The sequence below is a fragment of the Hemitrygon akajei genome, chromosome 20 (genome assembly GCF_048418815.1).
Source record: "Hemitrygon akajei chromosome 20, sHemAka1.3, whole genome shotgun sequence".
NCBI classification, from domain to species: domain Eukaryota; kingdom Metazoa; phylum Chordata; class Chondrichthyes; order Myliobatiformes; family Dasyatidae; genus Hemitrygon; species Hemitrygon akajei.
The window spans coordinates 12,200,969-12,213,795 of record NC_133143.1 but is presented as its reverse complement, the minus strand read 5'-3'; the positions used below and the strand labels follow the sequence as shown (position 1 = coordinate 12,213,795).

The 12,827-nt window shown below is 41.9% G+C and overlaps 1 protein-coding gene across 3 annotated transcripts in view; it reads right to left on the bottom strand.

The window, feature by feature from the left end:
* The window catches only part of topbp1 (DNA topoisomerase II binding protein 1), a 114,486-nt gene extending 105,135 nt beyond the window's left edge, over nt 1-9,351 (bottom strand). The window contains exons 1-5 of one of the 3 annotated variants that reach the window (XM_073023860.1): nt 9,205-9,351; nt 5,659-5,757; nt 5,448-5,582; nt 1,330-1,473; nt 680-861 (exon numbers count right to left, since the gene is read on the bottom strand). In XM_073023860.1, coding sequence (XP_072879961.1) covers nt 680-861; nt 1,330-1,473; nt 5,448-5,582; nt 5,659-5,748 — 551 coding nt within the window. In that variant the 5' untranslated portion in view covers nt 5,749-5,757; nt 9,205-9,351. Of the gene's footprint in view, nt 1-679; nt 862-1,329; nt 1,474-5,447; nt 5,583-5,658; nt 5,758-8,877; nt 8,894-9,046 lie in introns of those variants that run through there. The other 2 variants (XM_073023859.1, XM_073023861.1) reach the window with 2 other exon arrangements.
* Nucleotides 9,352-12,827: the final 3,476 nt, after the last annotated feature.

Genomic DNA, 12,827 nt, shown 5'->3' with positions numbered 1-12,827 from the left:
AAAGGTTATGGAGAGAAGGCAGGAAAATGGGGTTGAAGGGGATAGTAAATCAGCCATGATGAAATGGTGGAGCAGTTTCGATGGGCCAAATGAGCTAACTTTGCTCGTATATCTTACAGTCTTATATCTTCTGTAGGTATTTGTATGTTCTTATGAAGATAGCAAAATTAATACCCTCTGCCACCCACTCAGTGATGTCTTCGTCACTGCCACAGCCATTAGAACCAGATCAATAAAGCATGGGAAGGTCCTAGGTGCTGTCTACTGGAACAACACGGGATTTATTCCAATATCCAAATGGATATTATCAATGTTTCTGGAAAAAAAACACTCATAGGATCAAGATAATCTCAAATGATTACAGGAGCTTGCCTTGCACGAACTGGTAGCTGTGATTATACTTCAAAAAGATAACTTATTGGCTGTAACGGGCATTAGGGCTTTCTAAAATGACATGAAAGATGATACAATATGTGTTCATGCTTCAAAAGTTTCATTGAAATGACTTTCTGTGGATAGTGTCTTAACCTGCTATTTTCAGCATTTTTTTTTATTTCAAAAAATATCTCAATAGGCTGTGAAATACTTAGGGCTTCCTGACACTGGATCATTTCCTTTAATAAAAGGCAATGAATATACATCAGAATGTAACCATTACCTAGCTATCTATGACACTTACTTCTCTTGTGCTTTCTCCCAGCATGCTTTGACCCAGGATGGACGCAAAATGGGTTTTTTAAGATTGGCAGCCACCAGGTACTTCTTGCTTCCAACCTCTCCAGCTATCAGATGAGTCACTGAAATGTTAAAGTCACGAAGAATCCTACCACCCATCAACTGGACTTGTTGATGCACTTCTTCCTTAGGAGGAAACAGAACTTATTCAGTCAAATGAAATAATTACTTACAATGTTAACATATAGTGGTTACATAATATTATTGGCCCATTGAACTTTATTTCAAGCTATCTGATGTGCTCAACTCAGAATATTTCATACAATAAACTGGAACTATTGGCAAGACTTTACTGTCCAGAATTAAAAGATGAACTTTTAATAAAAGAAGGATAATAAAAGAAAATAAAAGAAGGATGGCTGGAGTTGGTTACTGGTCACTGTTAATTGCTGCCAGTGTGTAGGTAGGAGGGGGGAGAAACTGGGTAGAGCTGATGGGAATGTGGGGGGGAATAAAATTAAATTAGTGTAAATGGGTATCAGGTGATTGGCAAGGCCTCATAGGGCCATAAGACTTGCTTCCATTCTCTCTGATCATAGTGTAAAGAAAACTCAATATTACTTGTTAAGCTTCAGTTAGTACCACTTTACTTACTCTGGTTTTCTTCTCCAAGCTGGTGCAGGAAACCACCACATCAGCCATGACCATGTTGTAGACAGGATGAACAGCTTCAGGTACATTCCGTTGTTGCTGAAGACAAAATATAACTACTTGTGGACCAACGATCCTACATCCAAGCTGAGTAGAATGAAGAAAAGTCAAAAAGTAAAACAGTGATTGCTATGCCCATAGCAGGACTGTAACGGCACAAGTATCAACTTTGAAGATGCACATTCTCAAAGAGCTATACAGGGCAGGATCAGACCCTTTCACCCTACTCAGCCATGCCGACCAAGGTGCCGCCCTGCGCTAGTCCCATTTGGCTCATACTCATCTAGATCACAAACTTGTCTAAATGCCTTTTAAATATTACAATTGTACCATCTCTGCCACTTTCTCTGGCATCTCATTCCATATACCCACCACTACTGTGTGGAAAACTTGCTTAAGTCCCCTCTAAATATTTCCCTTTTCATCTCAAACCTATGCCTTCTAGTTTTAGACTCCCCTATCCTGGAAAAAAAACAATGACCACCCACCTTATCTATGCTCCTTCTTCACAAACAAATAAGGTATAATGTTGCTTCAAGCCAGCAGTGGGGTAGTACAGCAGCCATTATTGCACCCTTCCATTTCCAGCCACCCAGGTCCTATCCTGACCTCTGGTACTGTCCGTGTGAAGTTTGCACCAGGAGATCAAGTAGTGGAAACCTATGTAGTCACATCCCCATTCCACTGCTTGCTCTTGATTTCTACCACAATCCAAAGATGCGCTGGTAGATTAATTGTTTACTGTAAATTATCCCTTAGTGTAGGAAAGTGGAGTTAATCAGAGGTTGATGGAGGATACATGTTGCAGAGGTGCAGGGAAATAAACTTTTATCTTCCTTTTCAAATTACTCCACTAGCTCCAGCACCTCCTATACTCCAACTCTACAATTATCAGACAATTGCATTCTAATTCTGGTCTTTTCTGCAGCTGTACATTTTCACCTGCCAAGCCCTTCCAATATTCTGGAATTCTCTCTTTAAACCTCTATCTCTCATGTCTATCTTTAAGACACTTTAAAATTTGCCACATCTACTGCAGTGTTGGGTGGCAGGGTGGAGATAAGCCTCATCAAAGGAGGTATAAGGTGCTCCTACCATCCACTAGCCTGCAGGTCACCCTTGGGCAAAGTGTACCACCTGCTTAGGCCTCGATCAGGGTCACATGAAGCCAAGGGAGCAGGTGGTGGATATCACAAGTCTCGGTTATACAACCACTGACGCCAGGCAGACAATATCTTAAGAGTATTGATAATGGTTGTGGTCACCCATCTTGTAAAGACACTGCCTAGAAGGCAGCACTTCTGTAAAAAAATTTGCCAAAAACAATCATGGTCACGAAACCATAGCCGTCTACATCATATGACACAGCACATAATGGTGATGGTGACTGCAATATACTCTACTACCAAATGCTGTTTAAAAATGCTTCTGTGAACACGGTTCAACATCCTGCCATGTTAAAAGGTTTATACAGATCATTACTGTTGGAAGATATTCAGCCTTTGGAACATTAATGGGGATATCATTTTCCCACATACATAAGTGAGTTGATTAGAGTCAAGAGAAGTAGGAGCCATTAGTATAAACTTCAGATGCACTGAATTAGGCCAGCTATTAAGAATAACAAAAATTAACAGCCTCAAAAATCAAGTCGATTGATAAAAGCATTCTAAACGGAGCTAGGCACACAGAGACAGACAAACAGACATACTTTATTGATCCCGAGGGGAATATCTCCAGTTAAGAGATACAAATAAGATCTACTGAAGCTTGCTTGATGCCAGCAGCAGCAAGTCCTAATAAGAAGTCATCAGCTCATAATATTAACTTCCAACAAATGCTTCTTGACCCACTGAGTATCTCCGGTATTTTCTGCTTTCATCTTTGAACTACATACAGTCTTTCTTCCAATCTTTCTTGGTTGCTGGTACTAGGATCCCTCATAAATCATCATTTCTAACTAATGTATTGTCAAAGGAGTCAGTACCCTGCTTCTAGATAGATAGATAGATAGATACTTTATACATCCCCATGGGGAAATTCAACATTTTTTCCAATGTCCCACATACATAAGTGATTATAATCTAATATTAAATTAAGAATTTTTTTTCTAATCTAGATCAGTTTTCGATCCTATTTGCTAATCACAGCAAGGATTGATTACCACTGTTCCGTGATAGCGCTGTTGTGAATACCACCTTTTCCCCTTAAGCAGGAACACAGCTTACATGTTGATCTACTGCAGGTCTTGAAGAAATGAAGGCTCTACTTTAATTCCAAGAGTTTGAAAAAATATCAACTAAGCAAACCAGCAGAAACAAATACACATTTTCATTCCAAGATTGCCTCAAAACAAATCTGAAGCACAGACTCATGCATATGCTTGGTATTCAACAATTCATTCAATAGTTTGTATTGTGCTGTGATCTAATTAATCATATCAAGGCTTATATGTTTTTTTTTGGGGGGGGGGCAGGGTAGGCAAGTGCTAATATTTCCAAAGGAAAATGCCAACATATACTATTCAAAACTTAGATTCTTCACACCAAGGAATTATCCAAAGAGGTGTAGTGAGGTTTCAGAGCCTCTGACAATATTGCTTTTAAGTCTGCCCTTAGAACACACTGACAGTTTTTGATAATAGGCAAGACTGGGTAAGGCAAACCTTTCTGCTCAGTCAAAGTCAGGACCGTAATTTATAAAACTGTCTAAATAAAGAGATTTTAACAAACATTCCAGTGAACATAAATAATATTTTTAATTAAAAACACTTCAAATACTAATAATGAAACTAATTACAAACACTTGAAAATATTCCTTATGGAGGCCAACATATCCAAGATTAATGACTGGAAGCAGTATTTCTGGAAATTACAGTTGAAGCACGGATACATGCCATTCAGCGCAGAGAGTCCATCCCATCAATGGTACCCACTCAGCTAGTGCCCATTTCCTGCATTCAGTGCATATCCCTCTACGCCCCATCCAAATTATCTATAGGGAAGCAACGTGCCACAATAGAATAGTGAACTCTTCAACTGATAAAGGGCAGTTATGGTCCTCTTTTGTGGATTTCTCAGATCAATCCACTGTGATTGGACTGCTGCAATGTTCAGCCCATCTTTGTATAATTCCTCCCTCGTCCCTACCACGTAGGTGAACTGCGCCAAATTTTGAAGGGTCTCGGCCCAAAACATTGACTGCTTATTTCCACAGATGCTGCCCGATCTGCTGAGTTCCTCCAGCTTGTTGTACGTGTTGCTTTGAAGGCCCCCAGTTGATTTTGAGAGAGTCAAAGTACATCTTTGCAAAAAAGACAAATTGTTCAAGGATCAAGCAGCATCAATGGCGATAAAGATGTTGTCAGTGACTTGGGTCAACTCTGCATCAAGTGTAGAGAGAAGATAGCCAATGTAAAGAGGTGAGAGGAAGCCTGCCAGCTGAGAGGTGAAATCCGCTGAGAGGGTTGGGGATGACGGGAACTTGGAGCCAAATGGGACTGGTGGGACTGAGCATGAAGTGCAGCTGTGTGTGATAGGTGGAAACAGATAAGGGGGAAAAAAGAGCAGATGAAGTCAGGTGCGGGAGGGGAGCTGGACAGTAGAGACAGAGGCAGAAGGTACCAAACAAGAGAAAATCTGCAGACACTAGAAATCCGAGCAACACAAAAATACTGGAGGAATTCAGCCGGCCAGGCAGCCTCTAGGAAAAGAGTACAGTCCATGTTTCAGGCTGAAACCGTTTGGCAGGACAAATTTGGAGGAGAGAATAACTGCACCTCAGCTTCAAACTAATGGAAAACAATTTCAACTTTCCACATCAAATCTCATGAGTTCATTGAGCTGACATATTCAGACAGTGAAGCAAAACTTGAGAAAATTGATTGAAATGTACTGACGGATTTAAGGGGATTTAATTAGTTCCACTTAGAATGTATTTGGGTACTATTTGCTAACTAAAGTAGTAACACGGGACATTGCTTTGTTTATATTTTTGTAGACATAAAAACAAAGATAAAAGTAAAATTCCATTCCACAAGAATAAAACATAAATATCAGCACCTTTTGTAGATGATCATAAGCAGGTCCCTCAAATGGGTCACATACATAAAGTGAGTTGTCCTTTATTTTTAAGCTAAATGTTTCATCTTCATCGATAGTTTGTAGAAATTCTTCTGATTTAAATTCTTTAATTGCCTAGAAAGCAGGAAAAGAATATTTATGTTTACCTGTATTTATGAAATTATAAGAGACTTTAAAGAGTTTAACCAACCTGAAAAGCTTTTGTGAAATACTCAGAACCTTTCCCCTTTGTTTTTATGAATTTCACAAGGAAAGATACTTGACTTGCAGACTTCGCCATTTTCACAATCTAAATTTGGAGATAAAAATATTATAAATTTATATTTAGTCCCTTATTTACTAGTACACTATTACCTTCTAGAATTTATCAAGCAATATGGAACAAAGAATTACCCTTTGACTGTCATTTCAAGGTTTGAAAACAGTAAAGATCCCATAGCAGTGAAAAAGGATGTAGTGCTTTCCCAGTGTATATGATGAATGAAGTCTTCTTGGGCTTCCAGGAGGGTATAGGTATCGATTTTAACCGATGTTTCGATGGCAAACCCTGCCTTCTTCATCAGGCATGATGCCTGGGCATGTCTTGTCCAGTGGTATATATACCCCTGTGACTTTTCCAACTGATTGGTTAATCCTCATCCAATCAGGTTTCCACTGTCCCACCTTGCTTACAATCAAATCAAGTATGAACAAGGCAGTTTGTCATCAAAACATCAGTTAAAATGGATACCTGTACCTGGCTGGTAGCCTGAGAACAGCTTACTCATCCTGCAGCAGCTTCTTACGGCAGTGAAAAAGAGAAACCTCAAATCTACCATTCCCAACTTTTGTGGTAGGTTTCAAACTCATGCTTAACAAGTCATTATCTTCAAGTATCTCAGCTTGTATGCCTGGTCAATCAAGAATACCTTTACACATGTACATCTCAACCCCCACCGATAATGTTATTATTAAATCCCTCTCTGTGTGACTTAGCTGTGTTTTCTACAACTGTGGCTACACTTAAAAAATTTTATTGGTTCCAAACTGCCAGTACTTCCAAAGATGAAGAAAGGCTCTACAGTAAAGCAATACTTGAATATTTCAAAGAACCCTGATCATCCCATAATAATTCCTGCATAACTATTCAATCCTCAAAGAATTCTATTTCCAGTGTAACTAGGGCATTTTGAAAAAAGCCAGAGGTCACAAACATACAATGAAGGGGAACAGTATTTCAACCTGCCCTCCCACCATCGATAATTTGTACACCTGTAACCCCCCCAGACTCCTCTGTCCCTGCACTTCCTTCAGCAAAGCACCTATAATTCCATATCACCCTTCCTCACTTATGCTCCAAAACTTCTCTGCATTGAACTTTTAGCTGTTACACATTTGCCCATTCCGTTCACCCTCTGCTTATGATTCACCAAGCTTTGTGTCACAGAATATAAAACAGTACAACACAGGAACAGGCCCTTTGGTCCACAATGTTGTACCAAACCAGCTAAACAGCAAATCACAAACACCTGAACACTACTCCCTCCTACCAACACAATGTCCACATCCCTCCATCTTCCTCACATCCATGTGTCTATCCAAACATCTCTTAAAAGCCTCTAATGTATTTGCCTCTACTACCATACCATACAGCGCATTCCAGACATCCACCACTCTGAGTAAAAGACTTAACCCTCACATCCGCTTGAACCTACCCCCTCTCAGCTTCAATGCCTGCCCTCTGGTATTAAGACATTTCAACCCTGGGAAACAGACATTCCCTGTCCACTCTATCTACGCCTCTCATAGTCTTATAAACTCCTCACAGCTTCCACAGAAAACAACCCATGTCTATCCAGCCTCTCGCAGTCTAAACTTGGCAGCATTCTGGTAAACACTAAGAAATCTGCAGATGCTGGAAATTCAAACAACACACACAAAATGCTTGTGGAACACAGCAGGCCAGGCAGCATCTATAAGGAGAAGCACTGTCAACGTTTCGGGCCGAGACCCTTCATCAGGACTAACTGAAAGGAGAGATACTAAGAGATTTGAAAGTAGTGGAGGGGAGGGGGAAATGCGAAATAATGGGAGACCGGAGGGGGTGGGATGAAGCTAAGAGCTGGAAAGGTGATTGGCGAAAGTGATACAGAGCTGGAGAAGGGAAAGGGTCATGGACGGGAGGCCTCGGGAGAAAGGAAGGGGTAGGGGGGAGCACCAGAGGGAGATGGAGAACAGGCAGGGTGATGGGCAGAGAGAGAGAGAAAAAAAACAAACAACTAAATATGTCAGGGATGGGGTAAGAAGGGGAGGAGGGGCATTAACGGAAGTTAGAGAAGTCAATGTTCATGCCATCAGGTTGGAGGCTACCCAGCCGGTATATAAGGTGTTGTCCCTCCAACCTGGCGTGGATTCATCTTGACAATAGAGGAGGGAGGCCATGGATAGACATATCAGAATGAGAATGGGACGTGGAATTAAAATGTGTGGCCACTGGGAGATCCTGCTTTCTCTGGCAGACCGAGCGTAGGTGTTCAGCGAAACGGTCTCCCAGTCTGCGTCGGGTCTCACCAATATATAGGCCACACCGGGAGCACCGGCCGCAGTATACCACACCAGCCAGAATTATACGTTGGACCTGGAAGCTGGTGGGGTGGTAGGTGAGGACAAGGGGAACCCTATCCCGAGTGGGGTGGCGGGCGGATGGAGTGAGGGCAGATGTGCAGGAAATGGGAGAGATAGATGCGTTTGAGAGCAGAGTTGATGGTGGAAGAAGGGAAGCCCTTTTGTTTAAAAAAGGAAGACATCTCCTTCATCCTGGAATGAAACTGCTCATCCTGAGAGCAGATGGGGCGGAGATGGAGGAATTGCAAGAAGGGGATGGCATTTTTGCAAGAGACAGGGTGGGAATAGGAATACTATCATACACCTTCCTCCAAGACAAGTTTATTGTCATTTAGCTTTGTACATGCACACACACCATCCATCGAGACGTTTCTCCAAACCAGGGTGTAAAGCACAGTAGTACACATAACACACAATATTCTATGAAATTAAAGATAAAATCTACAGAGGAATTACACATACTGAAAAACATCTAGTTTGAAAAGTAACCACCCACTATGACACTATGCTGTGTGTAACTTAACTATGTCTTTCATTCCATGTACTTCACTTCACCTGTTACGTGATAAGTTATCAAACACCTGGAAATCTATACACGCGATATCAAATCAATAAAAATACCAAAGTGATTAAACTTGATCTCTGTGTTAATTAAGCCAGTTTTCTCCAAGCCCAATAATATTTCAAAAAGCGTCCTCAACAATGGTGTTAACCTGCTTTGTCTTCAGTAACTGGCCACCACATTGTAGTTCAAAGTGCCTCAATGATTTCGTTCCAAATCCCAGGATATGCCTTGATGACATACCTATCTAGTCAATAAACATGCTCTAGCCATCTCTCCCTTCGCTGTTACTTTGCAAGCTTTAACATCAGGTATGTGCGTGTTGCCAAGCCTGCCCTTATTGCTGTGGGGTTTGAGAAGAGTACGCGAGGCCCGAGCGGAGAGAAGATAAAAGGCCCGAAACTGAGACAACCTGGTGTCGGGTCTGAGGGGTGCCTCGCTCCCTCCTTGCCTTCCTCGATGCCACCGGACTTGGCCCGAAACGCAGAACCAAGCCTCAGTGCTCCACCTTCCGAAAACCGTGCGGGCGAGAGGGAATCAGAGCCCCGCTAATGGCTCGTTTTACCTCACCTCAGGCGGCCTCTAGTCCGTCGGTCCCGCCACCGCAAGGACCCCGTTGCCCGGCAACCGTTACCGAGAAATCGGGGACTCTCCTGAGGTGAACCCGAGTGAACGCTGTTTCCTGAAGACCATGATCTTGTGTGAGTTTGCTGTCCGAGGCTTATGAAACTTGAAAGAGTGAATGTTGTCATGCTGTGGTTTTGGGGGGGGGGGGGGGGTAAAGAAGTCAGGCAAATTCCAGGATGGAAATTCGGGCCTCGCGCGTTTCGAGGGCGGAGCTATGACATCATCGCTGGGGTGAATGGGGTCATCGGGGAGGGCACAAACTGGCCAGGAGGCCCAGGTTCAACTCCGGGCCTGACCAGTAAGGGGGCCTACTTCTCCAAGAGTGGACTTACTTGCAGGGTCTGCGGTTCATGTTCTGTGGATTTGTTGTTTGCTTTCGTTTTTATTATTGTTTGCATGAATTTTTTTTGCACTTTAGATTATGACTGTCTTTGTGGTGTGGGGTTCTTCGTGATTTCTATTGCTTGTTTTTGTGATTCCCTGCAAAAAAGATGCAAGATCAAAAAAGATCAAGGTTATTTATGATACGCAAACTTTTATAATAAATGTACTTTGAACTCGGCCAGGGTTTGCATGTTGAGTTCCTCTCAGATTCAGAGACTTAAGTTTTATTTCTGCAATTGTTAGTCTCTAGAATTGTTGCTATCAATCATTTAACGAGACATCTTTTTATATATTTCTTTGTAAACTTTATAGATACTACTTTGATTTTATACCCAATTATATGGTTAAGGTAGAGTTTGAAACTTCAAAATTCTTGCTGGTTCTCAATGACCTTAGCTTCCAGGTTTCCAATATCAGAGTTTAGACTTGTATGATACTGTCCTATATCTTGAAGTTGTCTGCATCTCTCAGAATCAACTATTAAGCTAAATTCCCAACAAAATACCATAGAATTCACACTGCAGTTTGAGGGAGAAGCTAAAATCAGATGTATTAGTATTATTCATGGAGCAAATGGAATTACAGAGGCATGAGAAAGATGGCTAAAGTTGATTGGTAGGGGACACTAGCAGGGATAAATCAGAATCAGGTTTAATATCACTAGCATATATTGTGAAATCTCTAATATTTGCAGCAGCAATACAATAGAGAAAGCAACTGATTTACAATAAGTACAATCAAAAACTTCTATAGTTGTACCATGGAGAGCATTCTGACAGACTGCATCACTGTATGGGGGTGGGGTCTACTGCACAGGACCTAAAGAAGCTGCAGAAGGTTGTAAATCTAGTCAGCTCCATCTTGGGCACTAGCCTACGAAGTACCCAGGACATCTTCAGGGAGCGGTGTCTCAGAAAGGCAGCGTCCATTATTAAGGACTACCAGCACACAGGGCATGCCCTTTTCTCATGTTCGTCAGGTAGGAGATACAGAAGCCTGAAGACACACACTCAGCGATTCAGAAACAGCTTCTTCCCCTCTGCCATCCAATTCCTAAATTGACATTAAAGCTTTGGACACTACCTCACTCTTTTTGTAATATAAAGTATTTGTTTTTGAACATTTTTAAATCTCTGTAATACGTAATTGATTTACTTGTTTATTATTTTTTATTTTATTTTTCTCTCTGCGAGATTATGTATTGCATTGAACTGCTGCTGCTGCTAAGTTAACAAATTTCACGTCACATGCCGGTGATAATAAACCTGATTCTGTTAAGTATATATACAGTAAATAGTTAAATTAGTGCAAAAATAAAGTCAGAAGGTAGTGTTCATGGGTACATTATCCATTCAGAAAGCAGATGGCAGTGTTAAGGGCAATCTTGTGGCAGCTCTCCTTGTACACATGCTGAATGATGGGGAGGGCTTTACCGCTGATGGACTTTAGCAGCCAAAGAATAAGTTTATTTCAAATTCACAGTCTTGCTTTAAAGCCTGTCTCCCCCCACCCGATACCTCGAGAGGCACGTACTGAAACCCCTTGAGGCTATCTTCCTTTGTGCCTGCGCTCTGGCTAATTGTCAGCCGGTTCGAGTGTGCTAGTAATTGGGTCACCACAGGGAGGGCTTTACCTCTGATGGACTTTTTGTAGGTTTTCCCTTCATGGTGTTTCTATACCAAGATGTGTTGCAATCAATCAGAATACTCTCCACGGTGCATATACAGAAGTTTGTCAAAGTTTTAGATGGCACTGAGTCACTGACATTTCCAAGAAAGTAGACGCGCTGCCTCCTTTAACGGCACTGTACTGGTCCCGGGACAAATCCTGTGAAATAATAATGCCAAGGAATTTAAAGTTGCTAACCCTCTCCACCTCTGATCTCATGAGGACTGGCATATGGACCTCCAGCTTCCTCCTCCTGTCGTCAATCAGCTGCTTGGTCTTGCTGACGTTGAGAGGTTGCTGTGGCACCTGTCAGGCAAATTTCAATCTCCCTCATCTATAATCGTTCATTACTAACCTTAAATTCAGCACACAACAGTGGTATCATCAAATTCAAATATTGCATTGAAGCTGTGCTTAGCCTCAGTCACAAGTGAACAGTGGAACAGGGGTCTAAGCACACAGCCTTGTGTGCTGATGGTGATCATGGAAGAGATGAGATCGGATGTGTCACAAATCCTCGCCTATCTCTCCTGCAACTCCATTTCTATACTTTATAATGCCATAAGCTTTGGAATCAGAATTAGGCCATTCAGCCCAGAGTATGTGCCACCATTCAATCATGGCTGATTTTTCCTCAGTCCCATTCTCCTCATAACCCATTTACCTTTCAAGAAAATATTAATCTCGGCCTTAAATGCACTCAGTGACTTGGCCTCCACAGATTCACCAACCTCTGGCTAAAGAAATTCCTGATCTCTGTTCAAAAGGATGTACTTTTATTCTGAAGCTTAGACTCTCCCCACTACTGGAAACATTCTCTTCATGTCCTCTCTGTACATTTCACTAATCAGGTCTATGAACCCCCCCCCCCCTCATTCTTTTGAACTCTTAAGTACAAGCCCAGAGAGATCAAAGACTTCATGTTAAGCCTTTCATTCTTGTGAAAGCCATTGGATGCTGTCCAAGGCCAGCACATACTTCCATAAACAAGAGAAAACCTGCAGATGCTGTTAATCCAAGTAACACACACAAAATGCTGGAGGAACTCAGCCTGCCAAGGCAGCATCTAGGAAGAGAGTATAGTCAAAGTTTTGGGCTGAGACCCTTCAGGACTGGAGACAACGAAGCTGAGTAGATTTAAAAGGTGAGTGGGTAGTTTGGGAGAAACACGAGGTGATAGGTGAAACTGGGAGGGGAAGGGGTGAATGGAATAGCTGGGAAGTTGATTGGTGAAAGTGACAAGTGACACAAGGCTCCAGAAGGGGGAATCTAATAGAAGACAAAAGTGGGGGGGGGGGGCATTACTGGAAGTTTGAGAAATCAATGTTCTTGCCTTCAGGTTGGAGGCTACCCAGACGGAAAATAAAGTATTGAACTTCCGCTAATGCCACCTGTAAGATTCAAAATTAAGATGTGCGTTTCTGAAAGAGGTCTGGGTTAAAGTCAAAGGACAAATGTGATTTAATTATGTCCGGGGACAAATGTGATTTAATTATGTCTGGGTTGGAGTCTGT